The 19,356-nt window shown below is 47.3% G+C and overlaps 1 protein-coding gene across 2 annotated transcripts in view; it reads left to right on the plus strand.

Annotated features, from left to right (window-relative positions):
- Positions 1–7,238: 7,238 nt before the first annotated feature.
- The window catches only part of POLR3A (RNA polymerase III subunit A), a 184,766-nt gene continuing 172,648 nt past the window's right edge, over positions 7,239–19,356 (plus strand). For both annotated transcript variants that reach the window (XM_044297675.1, XM_044297676.1), the window contains exons 1-3: positions 7,239–7,268; positions 16,185–16,274; positions 18,002–18,137. In XM_044297675.1, coding sequence (XP_044153610.1) covers positions 16,234–16,274; positions 18,002–18,137 — 177 coding nt within the window. In that variant the 5' untranslated portion in view covers positions 7,239–7,268; positions 16,185–16,233. The remainder of the gene's footprint in view (positions 7,269–16,184; positions 16,275–18,001; positions 18,138–19,356) is intronic.

The raw sequence follows: 19,356 nt of genomic DNA on the forward strand, positions 1-19,356 counted from the left end.
GAGGCCAAGCCAGCCAGCACCCCTGAGGCCAAGCCTGCCAGCACCCCTGAGGCTAAGCCACCCAACACCCCTGAGGCCAAGCCTGTCAGCACCCCTGAGTCTTCAGAACTGTAAGTAAATTATATATAAGGGGAGCTTATAATATAAAACAGATTAATTATGTCTGAACAGACATGTAGCGCAAATTCCAGTTTTTGTTTATGTTTTATGTTGCACTGAATTTTCTGCAAAATATATTTTTTTTTGGGGGGGGGGGGGGGGGGGGGTCGGGGTGGCAGTGGATCTTGGGTAAGTTTCCACACTTTTTTTCCCAGGAGTGGTCCCGCAGTCTGGGCGGCAGTTCTGACTAGTCCTACTTTAATACACAGACATTTAGATTCATACATTTCCTACACTGGCACAAATGCGTTGCCAGTGACCAACTGTCTGTGCTCAGTCCTATACGTAACCGTCAAGAGCATGAGGAGCTGCGAATGTGGTGATGAGGTCCGAGCGGTATGTGGGGGATCCAGGGGGCGGGAGGGCCATACATTTTTTTTGCTATGGGGCCCACTCATTTTTAGCTACGCCCCTGCCTGAATCTCTTCCTCAGAGCATTCCAAACGCTGACTGTTCTAACACAAGTCATCAACAGAGAAACTGTCTTGACTTGAGTGCCTGATGGGGATTTGCTGCCTCTTTTTAGGAAGAAAAAAAAAGGCCCTTTAGGAAGGGGCAGTGAAGCCTGAGACAACTCTTTTTTTGCAATCTACAACATCTGGATTAGTCAGTGTGCAATTTAAACTAGAAATACACCCATCATTTTCTGGGGTTTGAAAAACACACTTTTTTTCAAAAAACAGTATTTTCCTGATCTGCAAGTGTTAAATTCAAGTTAACTATATACAGCATTCATATTCTGTTTCCAAAAAAAACACTTTTTTTGGCAATCTACAACATCTGGATTAGTCAATGTGCAATTTAAGCTAGAAATACACCCATCATTTTCTGGGGTTTGAAAAACACACTTTTTTTGCCAAAAAAAAAATGTATTTCCCTGATCTGCAAGTGTTAAATTCAAGTTATATACAGGGGCAGTGAAGCCTGAGACAACTCTTTTTTGGCAATCTACAACATCTGGATTAGTCAGTGTGCAATTTAAACTAGAAATACACCCATCATTTTCTGGGGTTTGAAAAACACACTTTTTTTTTCAAAAAACAGTATTTTCCTGATCTGCAAGTGTTAAATTCAAGTTAACTATATACAGCTTTCACATTCTGTTACCAAAAAAACACTTTTTTGGCAATCTACAACATCTGGATTAGTCAGTGTGCAATTTAAGCTAGAAATACACCCATCATTTTCTGGGGTTTGAAAACCACACTTTTTTTTTTACAAAAAACACTATTTTCAGGCCTTCCAGCATCAGCACATGTGAAATTACAGGCTTATATACTGCTGTAAAATTCAGTTGCTAAACAAACACTCGTTTGGGCACAAAACATTTAGTTGGCAGCCTTTGATGCAGATGTCATTGTGAGATACACCCTTAATACATTTTGGTTATATTCAGAGATTTTAAATAACGCCATTTGGTGCACTAATATTGAATTCAGGCTTACACTGGTTCAGGCCAGTGTGAGATACACCCTTTACATACAGGGGTTTGATTCAGGCATTTGAAATACAGCCATTTGAAATACATAAACAGAAAAGGAGCTCCAGCACCAGGCGTAGACGTTTCAACAATCCCGATCTTTATTCACCAAAATTCCAAATAGGTACAGCAAACAGTGGCACTGGTTCCCACTTACTCCCAGTAGATTTACGCGTTTCGAACAACAGTGTTCTTAGTCATAATCAGGGATTATGGCTAAGAACACTGTTGTTCGAACCGCGTAAATCTACTGGGAGTAAGTGGGAACCAGTGCCACTGTTTGCTGTACCTATTTGGAATTTTGGTGAATAAAGATCGGGATTGTTGAAATGTCTACGCCTGGTGCTGGAGCTTCTTTTCTGTTTATGTGGATCTACATTGGGACTGGCTTGGGTCCGCCCCGTGCACCGTCATACAGGAAACTAGAGGTGAGCTGGCTGCAACTTTTTCTTCTACATTTGAAATACAGCCATTTTGGGCAAATAAATATTGAATTCAGGCCTACACTGGTTCAGGCCGTGTGAGATACACCCTCTACATACAGTGGTTTCATTCAGGCATTTGAAATACAGCCAATTTGGGCAAAAAAAATTAATTGAGGCCTAGTCTGGTTCAGGCCGTGTGAGATACACCCTTTACATACTGTTGTTCTATTCTACTATTAATTAAACACCCATTTAGGGCAAGATCCTAAATTTGAAAAATATGAGGAGAGCGTCAAATAAGGGACATGGCCCAGGGCGTGGTGCTGCTGGTGGAGCTCCTGTTGCAGGGAGAGGACGTGATCGATCTGTGCCAGCTACACGCACAAGTGAAGCCCCTTCCTCAGGTGCGAGTAGGCGACAAAACCTGCAGCGGTATTTGGTCGGGCCTAATGCCACTCTACGAATGGTGAGGCCTGAACAAGTACAGGCGATAGTAGATTGGGTTGCTGACAGTGGATCCAGTTCCTTCACATTGTCTCCCACCCAGTTTCCTGCTGAAAGACCACAGTTGGCACCTGCAGCCGATGTCCATCAGTCTTTCACCTCACCCCCTTGCAAATCAGCCAAGCAGTCTGAGCCCTAAGTCATGCAGCAGTCTCTTCTGATTTTTGATGACTCTGTTAGCAGGGTTTCCCAGGGCCATCCACCTAGCCGTGCCCCAGAAGTAGAAGAGATTGAGTGCACCGATGCCCAACCACTTATCTTTCAAGATAAGTACATGGGAGGACCATCGCAGCACGTCTCGGATGATGACGAAACACAGGTGCCAACTGCTGGGGCTTTCGAAAGTGTGCAGACCGACAAGGAAGGCAGGGGTGAAGACTGGGTGGAAGATGATTTGGAGAACGATGAGGTCCTCGACCCCACATGGAATCAAGGTCATGCGAGTGACCTATGTAGTTCGGAGGAAGAGGCGGTGGTCGCACAGAGCCACCAGCACAGCAGAAGAGGGAGCAGGGTGCAAAAGTGGAGCGGCCGTCCTCTAGACAGTACGCCTCCTACTGCCCACCGCAGCAAGGGACCGAGCACACCAAAACCAGCTCCAAGGAGTTCCGTGGTGTGGCAGTTCTTCAGACAATGTGCTGACGACAAGACACGAGTGGTTTGCACGCTGTGAAATCAGAGCTTGAAGCGAGGCATAAATGTTCTCAACCTGAGCACAACCTGCATGACCAGGCATTTAAGTGCAAAGCACGAGTTGCAGTGGAGTAGACACCTCAAAAACTTACTACGGATACGTGGACCACTAATCACGGTCAGGGCCGTTATATCTCCATAACAGCACACTGGGTAAATGCAGTGGCGGCTGGGCCTGAGGCGGATAGCAGTTTGGCGCATGTCCTTTTCCGGCCATTTATTCCCAAGTGGCTACGAGGGTGGGTTTCTGCACCCACAAACCCAATTTACACAATTGTCCAGCCAGGGCACAGTTCTGGAGGATGAGGAGGTGGAGGATGAGGAGGTGGCGATGGAGGAGGAGGAACCATGTTCACAGCAGGGTGGCACCCAGACCAGCTCATGGCCATCACTGGTGCATGGATGGGGGGATACAGAGGACACAGATGATATACCTCCCACAGAGAACAGCTTTTTGTTGCCTCTGGGCAGCCTGGCACACATGAGCGATTACATGCTGCAGTGTCTCCGCAACGACAGCCGAGTTGCCCACATTCTAACTTGTGCTGATTACTAGGTGGCCACGCTGCTGGATCCTTGTTACAAGGACAACGTACCGTCCTTAATTCCGTCACTGGAGCATGATCGTAAGATCCGCGAGTACCAGCGCACGCTGGTAGACGCGCTGCTGGTGGCATTCCCACCTGACAGCGGGGGCACAGTGGAAGCACAAGGCGAAGGCAGAGGAAGAGGTCGCCAACGCAGCTGGGGCACCGCCAGCACCTCAGAAGGCAGGGTTAGCATGGCCGAAATGTGGAAATCTTTGTCAGCACGCCACAACAACCAGCACCACCAGCTGATATCGAACGTCTTAGCAGGAGGCAGCATTTCACCAACATGGTAAAGCAGTATGTGTGCACACGCCTACACGTACTGAATGACGGGTCTCCCCCTTCAACTTCTGGGTCTCCAAATTGGGCACATGGCCTGAGCTTGCCCTTCACGCCTTGGAGGTGCTGCCCTGCCCTGCAGCCAGTGTATTATCTGAACGTGTGTTTAGCACGGCAGGGGGCGTCATCACAGACAAGCGCAGCCGCCTGTCCACAGCCAATGTGGACAAGCTCACGTTCATTAAAATAAACCAGGCATGGATCCCTCAGGACTTGTCCATACCTTGTCCAGAATAGACATGTATACCGGCACTAACCAGCCATTGTTATACTGCAGCGCATTTGCTCATGTTTGTATTTTGGATAATTCACACTCTTTTGGAGTGTACCTTAATTTTTAAAAATTTTATTAAAACCAAAAACCTGTGTTGGCTATCTCGTCTTCCTCCACCGCCGCTTCCACTTACTCCGCTACGTCCACCACCTCCTCAAACTCCTACGCCATATGGAACTCCACCTCATAAATCAATTATAATTTTTTTGTACGTGTTTTATTTTATATAATTTCACTACTTTGTCATTTACATTTTTGGGTGAAATTCACTGCTATACCTAGTAGGCCGGTAAAAAATTAAAATAAATTATCATTAACATTTTCTAGTGATATTAAAAAATCTTTGGGTGTATAGTAGCACTGCTATACCTATTAGGCCGGTTAATAAAAAATTAAAAAAATTGTCATTAACATTTTCGGCTGCAATTCACCAATTTTTGGGTGTATAGTACCACTGCTATACCTAGTATGCCGGTAAAAAAAAAAAATTGTCATTAACATTTTCTGGTGAAATTAACCAATTTTGGGGTACTGCTATACCTAGTAGGCCGGTTAACAAAAAAAAAAAAAAATTGGCAGTTACATTTTCTGGTGAAATTCAGCAATTTTTTGCTGTGAAGTACCACTGCTATACCTAGTTGACAGCTTAATAAATTTAAATAATTTTTATTTTACATTTTTGGGTGACAATAAACAATTGTTTTCTGTCATAGACCCCTGCTCTACCAAGTAGACAGGTTAATTCATTTCAGTAATTTTTCTGTTACATTATACAATTTTAGACATGAATAAACCCCTGCTCTGCATAGGTGACAGGGAATAAAATTTCTGAAACGCTTCTTTAATTGATGGGCGCCACCTCCTTTGATTCAATGCTTAAACTATAACAAGTTGTACCACATTCAAGCTTGAATACTTTGTCCCACATTTCCGCTATACTCTTTTGGCCAACATTTGCGCCTCAATAGCTTTTCCCACAATTCCGCTTGACTCTTTTGGCCCACATTTGGGGTTCTGTAATTTGTCCCACATTTGCACCTCAATAGCTTTTCCCACATTTCTTCTCGTTCCCAAATTTTTTTAAATAAATTTATCTCCCTTAAATTTAGTCTCTTTTTCTCACGCTCCCTCTCCGGCCTGGAACCCTTATTCCCCACCACCCGTGATCACCATGGTAGGTGCATAAAAGAACATCGAAAGTTGATAGAGCAGATATCAAATTCGATCGTGAACATCACGGGGACGTGCGACATGTTAGGGCAGTAAATATGCACACGCCTACACGTCACGCCTGCAACTTCTGGGTCTCCAAGTTGGGCACATGGCCTGAGCTTGCCCTTTACGCCTTGGAGTTGCTGGCCTGCACTTCAGCCGGTGTATTGTCTGAACGTGTGTTTAGCACGACTGGAGGGTTATATTTCCCAATGCTTTGGGGTGTACCCTAATTTAAAAAAATATAAATAAATGTTAAACCAAAAAGCAGTGTTGGCTCCCTCTTTCTCCTCCACCGCCACTTCCACCTACACTGCCATATCCACCACCTCCTCAACCTCCTACTCCAGATGGACCTGGTCCTCCTAGATCAAGATTATTTTTTTTTTACGTATTTTATGTTATTTTAAGTCATTTCCCTATCCACATTTGTTTGCAGAGCACTTGCCATGTTCTTAACCACATTTTGACGACATTTGCAGCCCTCTAGCCCTTTCCATGACATTTTTACAGCCATTTTAGTGCTCAAAAGTTCGGGTCCCCATTGACTTCAATGGGGTTCGGGGTCAAGTTCTGGTCCCAAACTCGAACTTTTTTCCAAAGTTCAGCTGAACCCGTCGAACCCGAGCATCCAGGTGTCCGCTCAACTCTAGTCATTAGTATTAAAGGGGTTGTCCAAGTTATATTTATTGATGACCTATCCTCAGGATAGGTCATCAATATCAGATCGGCTGGGGTCCGACACCCGTCACCACCGCCGATCATCTGTTTGAAGAGAAGGCGCGCGCCGTGCCAGTGCCGCCTCCTCTTCACTGTTTACCTTCTCGCAGTTATATCTGCAGCGGTGAACAGGTGTAATTACACCCAAGCCGTCCCATTCATTTCAATGGTACGGATCGTTCCCATACACTTGTATAGGAGCGATCATTACCATTGAAATAAATGTGACGGCTTGGGTGTATCGTTCCCATACACTTGTATAGGAGAGAGCCGTACCATTGAAATGAATGGGACAGCTTGGGTGTAATTACACCTGCTCACCGTTGCAGATGCAACGGCGAGAAGGTAAACAGTGAAGAGGAGGCGGCGCTGTCACGGTGCGTGCCTTCTCTTCAAACAGATGATCGGCGGGGGTGCTGGGTGTCGGACCCCAGACGATCTGATATTGATGACCTATCCTGAGGATAGGTCATCAATAAATATAACTTGGACAACCCCTTTAAACACTTGGACGACGTATTTTAAGTGATTAAAATAGCTGCTATAGATTAATGGGGTTGTGCAGGGCTTTTATATTGATGATCAATCCTGAGAATAAGTCATCACTATAAACACCTGCACAACCCCCATTATATTCCAAGCCCGGCTTCAAGAGCAAGGAGGATAACTACCACACACACATAGTCCTAAAATGATTGTCTAAGGCTCTAAGCTGTACAGCTCTGGTAAACTGCAGTCTAGATATTGGCCAGGCTGTGGCGCTGTTTCCAGCTGCAGCTCTCAGCCTCTCCTTCCGCACATCCAGAATTCTATGGTGACTCTGAGGTGAAAGATCTCCCGGAAGTTATATATGCAGCATGCAGCGCTGAGTGCCCTGACGCGTTATTCTACCCTACCTCGTGAGATTTCCCTACCCTCTGACTTCCTGTCGCATGAGCGATGACGTCGGGGGGCGTGTCTCACCTTTCTCCATCTGCGCATGCCCAAAAGGACACTCTAGTGAAAAGCTCAAGGCTGAACTTAGCAGCACGCCGGGAACCTGCGCATGCGTCTAGGAGCCGAGGTAGGGAAAAATCACGGGTCAGTGCGCAAGCGCAGTTAACTCATTAAAATCCACCCGATATACGCGTCCCAGTGCGCAAGCGCCGAGGGTAAGCATGAATATCCATGCCAAAAGCACTTTTAACCCTTTGCAGGAGCTATTCTCATATTGGTTCTTGACTGATTGTCCTCCTATATATAGGTTCTATTATATAGGGGGTCTGTCTGCACAGTATATGGGGGGGGGGTCTGTCTGCACAGTATATGGGGGGGGGGGGGTCTGTCTGCACAGTATATTTGGGGGGCTGTCTGCACAGTATATTTGGGGGGCTGCCTGCACAGTATATTTGGGGGGCTGTCTGCACAGTATATTTGGGGGGCTGTCTGCACAGTATATGGGGGGCTGTCTGCACAGTATATTTGGGGGGCTGTCTGCACAGTATATTTGGGGGGCTGCCTGCACAGTATATTTGGGGGGCTGTCTGCACAGTATATGGGGGGCTGTCTGCACAGTATATTTGGGGGGCTGCCTGCGCAGTATATGGGGGGGGGGGGTCTGTCTGCACAGTATATTTGGGGGGCTGTCTGCACAGTATATGGGGGGCTGTCTGCACAGTATATTTGGGGGGCTGCCTGTGCAGTATATTTGGGGGGCTGTCTGCGCAGTATATTTGGGAGTCTGTCTGCGCAGTATATAGGGGGCTGTCTGCACATTAAATGGGGGGGCTGTCTGCGCATTAAATGGGGGGGGCTGTCTGCGCAGTATATGGGGGGGGCTGTCTGCGCAGTATATGGGGGGGCTGTCTGCACAGTATATGGGGGGGTCTGTCTGCGCATTAAATGGGGGGGGCTGTCTGCGCAGTATATGGGGGGCTGTCTGCGCAGTGTATTGGGGGGCTGTCTGCGCAGTGTATTGGGGGGCTGTCTGCGCAGTGTATTGGGGGGCTGTCGCACAGTATATGGGGGGGCTGTCTGCGCATTAAATGGGGGGGCTGTCTGCGCAGTATATGGGGGGCTGTCTGCGCATTAAATGGGGGGGCTGTCTGCGCAGTATATGGGGGGCTGTCTGCGCAGTATATGGGGGGCTGTCTGCGCAGTATATGGGGGGGGCTGTCTGCGCAGTATATGTGGCGCTGTCTGCGCATTATATGGGGGGCTGTCTGCGCATTATATGGGGGGGCTGTCTGCACATTATATGGAGGGGCTGTCTGCACAGTATATGGGGGGGCTGTCTGCACAGTATATGGGGGGGCTGTCTGCGCAGTATATGGGGGGGCTGTCTGCGCAGTATATGGGGGGGCTGTCTGCGCATTATATGGGGGGGCTGTCTGCGTAGTATATGGGGGGGCTGTCTGCTCAGTATATGGGGGGCTGTCTGCTCAGTATATGGGGGGCTGTCTGTGCAGTATATGGGGGGGTGTCTGCTCATTATATAGGGAGGTCTGTGCAGTATATGGGGGGGGGCTGTCTGTGCAGTATATGGGGGGGGCTGTCTGTGTGGTACGGTATATTGGGGGATGTATGTGCAGCATATTTGGGGGGGGCAGTGTATTATATTTGTGGCCTGTGTGTTAGATGTGTACAACCCTATTTTAACAAAAAAATAAATAAAAATTCCCTATATCTCCTATGCCATGGCATGTTTTTTGCTACGAAACTGCAGTCATCTCGTCACTTGGAGAAGGATGAGAAGCGGCCCCCATCCAGAAGGACACACCTGCCACCAAATCCGTCTCTCACTGGATTCTGTAATCCCCGTCTGCTGTGTATGTGCGCACCGTCCGTCTGCTGCACTGCGTCTGTTCTGCCATTTGCTCTAACCATTTTAATAAAAAAAAATTGTGTCACAACTCTGACCAGCATGTTCTCCTATGGAACACGAAGTACCTGAAGTGGTAAGAAGAAGCCCATGTTTGAGGCCTGCGCCCTGGCGGGAGCATTGAAGGGGCATCTGACAGGTGACGAGCTGCTCCAGCATTGTGTACTGTGATCACCGCGAGTTCAGAGGTCTTCACCCATAGGCCGTCCACATGCTGTGAATTACATCTCCCATCATGCTGGTAAAGTATTATGGGAGGTGTAGTCCAAAACATCTGGAATACCAAATGCGTATGAATGAAAAGCATGGTGTGTGACTGGTCAGTAACAAGGGTTGAAGCCTTGACGTGGCGTTACTGCTCACATGTGTATCCATGTGCCAATTCAACCAATGTGAGTGACTGTAATTAATACTGATTAGGTAACTATAAATACTGTGACAATGGAGAATTAAACGACCGTATCTCCTACACACCACTTACACCGTGACTGTATCTCCTACACACCGCTTACACTGTGACTGTATCTCCTACACACCGCTTACACTGTGACCGTATCTCCTACACACTGCTTACACCGTGACTGTATCTCCTACACACTGCTTACACCGTGACTGTATCTCCTACACACTGCTTACACCGTGACTGTATCTCCTACACACTGCTTACACCGTGACTGTATCTCCTACACACTGCTTACACCGTGACTGTATCTCCTACACACCGCTTACACTGTGACCGTATCTCCTACACACTGCTTTACACCGTGACCGTATCTCCTACACACCGCTTACACCGTGACCGTATCTCCTACACACTGCTTACACCGTGACCGTATCTCCTACACACCGCTTACACTGTGACCGTATCTCCTACACACTGCTTACACCGTGACCGTATCTCCTACACACCGCTTACACTGTGACCGTATCTCCTACACACCGCTTACACTGTGACCGTATCTCCTACACACTGCTTACACCGTGACCGTATCTCCTACACACTGCTTACACCGTGACCGTATCTCCTACACACTGCTTACACCGTGACCGTATCTCACCTTTTGGACTCTTGTACACGACTATATGCACTAAAACATGTATAGTGTTAGTTAACAGGCCATATTGATCGTGCGTACAGGAGCACATGGCATCTTGATGTTGTTCATGTTGTGCCTCACAATGGGCTATTGTCCCGCATTCATATGATCTATTCTCTATTCGTGCTAAGCAATAGCCCCACCTGAAGCTCGACTTGCGCAGCATCAGTGTAATCTAGGATTGTGTGTACTCCTGTTGGCATGATCAATGCCAGTGCGGGACATATGGCCCTCTTGTAGGGAATACAGTCGTGTGAAAGAGGCCTTAAAATGAGTTTTCTCATCTCAGACAATAGGGGCATATCGCTTGGATATGCCATTGTCTTATAACTGCTGTTCCCCGCACCTATATTGAGAACTGGTCCCCGAAATTGGAGTATGGCGCAATGCGCATGCTCTGCCGTCCTCCACTCTTCTCTATGTGAGAGTTGTGGATTAGCAAACAGTGGTCGACGGACCCCATTAAATCTGGTGTCCTCCAGCCACAGCGCTACCTGCTCCGTTCTCAATATAGGTGCGTGTCCCATCGGTGGTACCCACACCTATCAGACAATGGTTGCATATTCAAGCAATATGCCACCATTGATTGGGATACCCCTTTAACAGCAGTTAGTCCCTTGCGGTAATCACACTAGTTATGTCATAGCGTCATAGGGAAATCATTAATCAAACTGTTAAATTACAATTTATTAATGAATTCCTGATGATGCTGATGGACCGTGACTCCCACAAGGGCTCAAATGAAAAGGGGCAAGATTGAACGACGAACAAGCCTTTGCTGTTCATGTGGCAATCATAGGGTCTACGATCAATAAAGGGCCAAAACATAGCTCATTACTGATGGTATTGTTCATGGTTCACCTTTGGCAATAATGTCGTTTATGGAAAAAAAAAAATACCAAGGGCTTTTCAATAAACGTACTGTAGTGACCCTATGGTAGTTGTAATGTCACCACAGCGGTAGTGCTAAAGGGTACTGTTACCCTGTACCGGCCAATGAAAACACAAATACATCGAAGTTAACTATACATTTTTTTATTTTTTTATAAATTACAATATATCCATAAAAAAAAATATATATATATATATATATATATATATATACATACTATACAAAAAAATAATTTTTTTTTGTGGAGTAGGACTGTCGTGTAGGTGGTTTGAGGTTGGCAATGGTAGCCCCCCTGTCCTCTTTATTCTCTGAGCTAAAAATACAGTCCACAAGAAAGGATGCAGGTTGAAATTGTGGGTTGTATAAGGGTCTGAGGAGGAGGGTACCCGAGCATGTGAAGAGGTGGTGGGGAAAATAATGGGACGGAGAAGTAGAAAAGAGACAGAAGGGAACACATGCCCGGGGGCTGGGAATGGGAAGGTTGTCGGTAATGGTCACTGGTGTGGGATGAGGTTGTGGGGGCCGTGGCCAATTTCTGTGACACATTCTCTAAGCATGATATTAAACTCATGCAACTGCTCGGGCGTCATTGAGTCCACCAAATTGATTATGCTTACCCCATAATGGTAGTTAGGGCTGCATTGGATCGCCGACTCTGCTCCCTCCCAGCGGCGAATCAAGGCAGCACTAAACTCCTTCTGATGTTCGTCCAAACCTTCTACAGTGTTGGAAACAACCTCTACACGGGCCACATAATCATTTTGCTTTGGCACACCGGATCTCTGCCTGCTCAGCAGGGCTCTTAAATTTTGATGTCAACCTAAGAGCCTCTGTTGAGCAGAGGGATCCGGTAGGGGACCCGGATTCTCCCGAGCAGATGCATGAGGGACAGGAGGTCTGGCGTTGGCGATCCATTCATTTTCCGCATCAGGAGGTTGTTCAGTCTCCAGAGTGCTGCTCTTAGTTCTGTATGAAAAAAATGAAATAAAAATTTACCTTTAAAAACACCATCCATGTCCGATGCTACGTCTACATTACACCATAAGTTGGCTGTCCAAAACAGGGTAGCCAAACGCTCTGCTGTTACAGACAGTCCCTTAAATTACATTTCTTTTTACATTTCATTTACATTTCTTTAAAAAATATATATAATTTACCTTCTTTGTGCCATTGTGCGTCGTCGTAAACCAAGGCCGCTGTATATGTACTCCCTGAGGTTGCGCCGGACCCAATCGGGACTGAACCTCCTTCTTATAGTCCATCCTGAAGCCGTCCTGGATAGATCAGCAACGCGTTGTGTAACCTGTTTAAATGTTGGAAAAAACAAACATAACATGATGTAAGGTTAAGAACAATATGAATGTTTAAAAAAAAAATTGCTGTTCTTACAACATATCTTCTGAGACACCGCATTTAAATCCCCCCAGGTCTCAGAAAGGTCAGAACATATGTCCCTCTATGGCCGTGTAAGTGGTGTGTAGGAGATACGGTCACAGTGTAAGCGGTGTGTAGGAGATACGGTCACAGTGTAAGCGGTGTGTAGGAGATACGGTCACAGTGTAAGCAGTGTGTAGGAGATACGGTCACAGTGTAAGCGGTGTGTAGGTGATACGGTCACAGTGTAAGCGGTGTGTAGGAGATACGGTCACAGTGTAAGCGGTGTGTAGGAGATACGGTCACAGTGTAAGCAGTGTGTAGGAGATACAGTCACAGTGTAAGCGGTGTGTAGGAGATACAGTCACGGTGTAAGCGGTGTGTAGGAGATACGGTCACGGTGTAAGCGGTGTGTAGGAGATACGGTCACAGTGTAAGCAGTGTGTAGGAGAGACGGTCACAGTGTAAGCGGTGTGTAGGAGATACAGTCACAGTGTAAGCGGTGTGTAGGAGATACGGTCACAGTGTAAGCAGTGTGTAGGAGATACGGTCACGGTGTAAGCGGTGTGTAGGAGATACGGTCACAGTGTAAGCGGTGTGTACAAGATACGGTCACAGTGTAAGCAGTGTGTAGAAGATACAGTCACAGTGTAAGCAGTGTGTAGGAGATACGGTCCACAGTGTAAGCGGTGTGTAGGAGATACGGTCACGGTTGTAAGCAGTGTGTAGGAGATACGGTCACAGTGTAAGCGGTGTGTAGGAGATACGGTCACAGTGTAAGCAGTGTGTAGGAGATACGGTCACAGTGTAAGCAGTGTGTAGGTGATACGGTCACGGTGTAAGCAGTGTGTAAGAGATACGGTCACGGTGTAAGCGGTGTGTAGGAGATACAGTCACGGTGTAAGCAGTGTGTAGGAGATACGGTCACAGTGTAAGCAGTGTGTAGGTGATACGGTCACAGTGTAAGCGGTGTGTACAAGATACGGTCACAGTGTAAGCAGTGTGTAGGAGATACGGTCACGGTGTAAGCAGTGTGTAGAAGATACAGTCACGGTGTAAGCGGTGTGTAGGAGATACGGTCACAGTGTAAGCAGTGTGTAGGAGATACGGTCACGGGTAAGCGGTGTGTAGGAGATACGGTCACAGTGTAAGCAGTGTGTAGGAGATACAGTCACAGTGTAAGCGGTGTGTAGGAGATACGGTCACGGTGTAAGCAGTGTGTAGGAGATACGGTCACAGTGTAAGCGGTGTGTAGGAGATACAGTCACAGTGTAAGCGGTGTGTAGGAGATACGGTCACGGTGTAAGTGGTGTGTAGGAGATACAGTCTTTTAATTCTCCATTGTCACAGTATTTATAGTTAACTAATCAGTATTAGTTACAGTCACTCACATTGGTTGAATTGGCACATGGATACACATGTGAGCAGTAACGCCACGTCAAGGCTTCAACCCTTGTTACTGACCAGTCACACACCATGCTTTTCATTCATACGCATTTGGTATTCCAGATGTTTTGGACTACACCTCCCATAATACTTTACCAGCATGATGGGAGATGTAATTCACAGCATGTGGACGGCCTATGGTTGCCGACCTCTGAACTCGCGGTGATCACAGTACACAGGAGCAGCTTGTCACGTGTCAGATGCCCCTTCAATGCTCCCGCCAGGGCGCAGGCCTCAAACATGGGCTTCTTCATTCCACTTCAGGTACTTCGTGTTCCATAGGAGAACATGCTGGTCAGAGATGTGACACAAAAAAATAAATTAAAATTGTTAGAGCAAATGGCAGAACAGACGCAGTGCAGCAGACTGACAGTGCACATATACACAGCAGACGGACGGTGCGCACATACACAGCAGACGGACGGTGCGCACATACACAGCAGACGGACGGTGCGCACATACACAGCAGACGGACGGTGCGCACATACACAGCAGACGGACGGTGCGCACATACACAGCAGACGGACGGTGCGCACATACACAGCAGACGGACGGTGCGCACATACACAGCAGACGGACGGTGCGCACATACACAGCAGACGGACGGTGCGCACATACACAGCAGACGGACGGTGCACACATACACAGCAGACGGACGGTGCACACATACACAGCAGACGGACGGTGCACACATACACAGCAGACTGACGGTGCACACATACACAGCAGACGGACGGTGCACACATACACAGCAGACGGACGGTGCACACATACACAGCAGACGGACGGTGCACACATACACAGCAGACGGACGGTGCACACATACACAGCAGACTGACGGTGCACATATACACAGCAGACGGACGGTGCACACATACACAGCAGACGGACGGTGCGCACATACACAGCAGACGGACGGTGCGCACATACACAGCAGACGGACGGTGCGCACATACACAGCAGACGTTGATTACAGAATCCAGTGAGCGACGGATCTGGTGGCAGATGTGTGCCTCTGGATGGGGGCCGCTTCTCATCCTTCTCCAAGTGACGAGATGGCTGCAGTTTCGTAGTATTTATTAAATTAGGGTTGTACACATCTAACACACAGGCCACAAATATAATACACTGCCCCCCAAAATATGCTGCACATACATCCCCAATATACTGTACCGCACAGACAGCCCCCCATATACTGCGCAGACAGCCCCCCCATATACTGCGCAGACAGCCCCCCCATATACTGCGCAGACAGCCCCCCCATATACTGCGCAGACAGACCCCAATATACTGCGCAGACAGATTCCCCCATATACTGCGCAGACAGCCCCCCCCATTTAATGCGCAGACAGACCCCCAAATATACTGTGCAGACAGCCCCCCCCCCATATACTGAGCAGACAGCCCCCTATATACTGTGCAGACAGCCCCCCCATATACTGCGCAGACAGCCCCCCTATATACTGTGCAGACAGCCCCCCATATACTGTGCAGACAGCCCCCCATATACTGTGCAGACAGCCCCCCAAATATACTGTGCAGACAGACCCCCCCCCCCCCATATACTGCGCAGGCAGCCCCCCAAATATACTGTGCAGACAGCCCCCCATATACTGTGCAGACAGCCCCCCAAATATACTGTGCAGACAGCCCCCCAAATATACTGTGCAGACAGACCCCCCCATATACTGTGCAGACAGACCCCCTATATAATAGAACCTATATATAGGAGGACAATCAGTCAAGAACCAATATGAGAATAGCTCCTGCAAAGGGTTAAAAGTGCTTTTGGCATGGATATTCATGCTTACCCTCGGCGCTTGCGCACTGGGACGTAATTTTCCCCTACCATCACATTGCGCAGGCGCGTATATCGGGTGGATTTTAATGAGTTAACTGCGCTTGCGCACTGACCCGTGATGTTTCCCTACCTTGGCTCCCAGACGCATGCGCAGGTTCCCGGCGTGCTGCTAAGTTCAGCCTTGAGCTTTTCACTAGAGTGTCCTTTTGGGCATGCGCAGATGGAGAAAAGTGAGACCCGCCCCCCGACGTCATCGCTCATGCGACAGGAAGTCAGAGGGTAGGGAAATCTCACGAGGTAGGGTAGTATAACGCGTCACCGGTGCACGGTTACGGTTCACGCGTGGCGGATAGCTCAGAGCGGCACAATGAAGGAACAGTTTAGAGAAACCGATGTGGCCAAGAAGATGTGAGTGCTGCTGGAGCGCGCAGGCGCGCATTGTGCGGAACGTGACGAGAATGACACGAGACTGGCTGCATCTCATATAGTTGTGACAGTGGCTAGGGGCGTCATCAGACGAAGTGTAACAGTGTGGTCTGCAATGTGCTTCACATGTGCTGGACAGCTACTGGGAGTTGTAGTTGGAATGTCATTTATGGGATATGTCTAGGTGTGAACAGTTACATAGCAGTGAAGCTGTGGTAAAGATGAGCAAGTTTCCTCCAGATCTGAACAACCCCTGGTTGTATGCCCCTGAACTACATGGTGGCACAAGTGCCCCGCATATGCTGGCTTCACATCACCGTTTCATTTTCCATTCTTCTGATCCGTAAGAAGAACAGAAAAAAAGGATCTGATAAAATAATAATAATAATTGATCCTAAGCGTCTGTTATGCACATTTGCATCCTCCTTTTTAGCCATTTCTGTCTGAGATCCATTTTTTTAGATGGGGGGGGGGGGGGGGGGGAGGAGTCCTGTATGCAGATGGAAATGGCTGAAACGGATTCGAAATGTGCATAATGGATGTTCAAGATCAATTATTTTTAACAGGATGCTTTTTTTTTGTTCTGACTGAACCTGGCCTTACCTCCACATGAGCATAAAGATTTAAGGTAGGCAGCAGTGCAATCACAGGTAATCCAGTGCGCACAATGTGGTTAAAATCCTTAATATAGGGCAGTGATGGCGAACCTTTAACAGACCGAGTGCGCAAACTGCAGCATAAACCCACTTATTTATCGCAAAGTGCCAACACAGCAATTTACCTTTAATACTACAGTCCAATATAGAACATCTTCCATGTACTTTATCATTTATTTACAATATCCTGCCTACATTCAGTGCGCTGCCTGTGCTGTTCATAGTGCGCCCTGTGCTGCTGAATGGCAGATAAAGTCTAAGGCATATTGGTACACCATCGACTTTTTCCAGGGTGTGGGTGCCCACAGAGAGGGCTCTGAGTGCCGCCTCTGGCACCCGTGCCATAGGTTCGCCATCACTGATATAGGGTATCTAGCCCAAAGCAAAGGCATGCGTCTAGAAAATGTTAATTGTAGATGAAACCTCTGGAACCACAACAGATCTCGAGACTTATGGAAACTATGCTTTAATCCTGAGGACTGGTGGGAGTCCAGACCCCCCACCAATCATAAAGCGATGGAATATCCTAGCAATGTACCATTATTTAATGAGATGGGAGGAGTACTCCTTTATATCCTAATCACTGGCAGATTTCTCATGTTTTATCCCCACTGGTCGTCAGCTATAATCATAACTAGCTTTTCTGGGACTTGTGGTACAACCGTCCATCTTCATTTAATGGGGTTGTCCCATCTAGAAATTTATGACATAGCCACGTGATATTTTATTAATGTCTGGTAGGTGTGGGTCTCGCCTCTGGGACCTACTTCTGTCTCCAGAACCGGGTTTACTGGGTTATTTTCATAAATCTCATAACAGTGACGGGAGAGAAGCGTGCATGTGAGGCCCGTTCCTGATGGGGCCTTGTTTTTGAGGTAGGAATGGGTCTCAGGTGGGACACGTACCTGGGTCAACCTATTTAATGACCATAAAGATAATGGCTCCATTTAGTGCCATTAGAAAGGCCTACAATATATATCAATTATACTACTTTTTAAAAACTTTTGCCAAGAAGTGACTGTTTCTGTTTTTCTTCCTCCCATACTTCTCTAGAAGCCACATCTGCTTTGGGGTGAAGTCTGCAGAGCAGATGAGGCAGCAGGCACACATCCAAGTGGTGAGCAAGAGTCTGTACAGCCAAGACAACAACCATTCTCCTCTTCCTTTTGGGGTCCTGGACCATCGTATGGTATGTAAATACTCTGTATTCTACTTTTCTTATTTTACTTTTTGGACATTCACTACTCACAAAAAGATAAGGATATTTGGCTTTTAGGTGAAATTTATGGAAAACATGAAAAGTTCACACTACAGTGATATCATAAAAGTCAGGAATTTAAGTAGACGCATGAAATTGTGATTTCCTCATCTCAAACTATTCATTAAAACAAAAGCCAACACCAGTAGTGGGTGTACCCCCACAACGAATGTCAGAGTCTCAATAACTTGTCATGTGGCCTTGAGAATCAATTACAGCTTGATAACGATGTCTCATGCTGTTCACAAGTCGACTTATTGTCTGCTGAGTCATGGCATCCCACTCTTCTTGAAGGGCGGCCCTCAGGTCACTGAGGTCTGGGGTACAGTTACGAGCCTCTACATGGCAACTTAGCTGATCCCATAGGTTTTCAATAGGATTCAGGTTTGGAGAAAGTGCAGACCACTCCATTTGAGGTACCCCAGTCTCCAGCAGCCATTCCCTAATGATGCAACCTCGATGAACTGGCGCGTTGTCATCCATGAAGATGAAATTAGGCCTGTGTTGTTCATGCAGAGGTACAATGACTGGATCAATTATGTTATTCAAGTAGTATGGGCTTGTCACTGTACCATTCACAAAGTGTAGGGCTGTTCTGTATTGACTAGACACATCTGCCCACTAGGGCTGAAACGATTACTGGATGTGAATAGACTTTAATCAGTGAACAGCATCGAGGCCCACTGGTCCCTCGTCCAGCGTAGATGCTCCCTGGCCCATGCAAGACGGTGACACTTGTGCCTGGTGGTGTGGTCAGGTACCCTTGCGGGTCATCTAGCATGCAGACCACACTGATGTAAATGGTTTCAAATGGTCTGACGTGACATTTGGGTGCCTCTCCACCTCCCTTAAATGTGCCTGGAGTTGTGCAGCATTCATCATCCAGCTCCGTGGGGTATTGTTTACAATGAAGCGGTCATCAGTGTGGGATGTGGCCAAAGGACGTCCACTTCTATGCCTTTCTGTGACTCTTCCAGTCCTTCTGCATCTGTTACAACCTGCTGATGACAATCTGTGCCACTCTAAGCTCAGTGGCCACAACTGTCTGAGAACATCCTGCTTGAAGCCTTGCAATGGCGAGGTTCTGTTGATAAATTGTGTCATCTTGGTCTCATGATGTCAAAATGTGAACAGCATGATGAGGACTGTT

This window comes from Bufo gargarizans, chromosome 6 (genome assembly GCF_014858855.1).
Source record: "Bufo gargarizans isolate SCDJY-AF-19 chromosome 6, ASM1485885v1, whole genome shotgun sequence".
Taxonomy (NCBI): domain Eukaryota; kingdom Metazoa; phylum Chordata; class Amphibia; order Anura; family Bufonidae; genus Bufo; species Bufo gargarizans.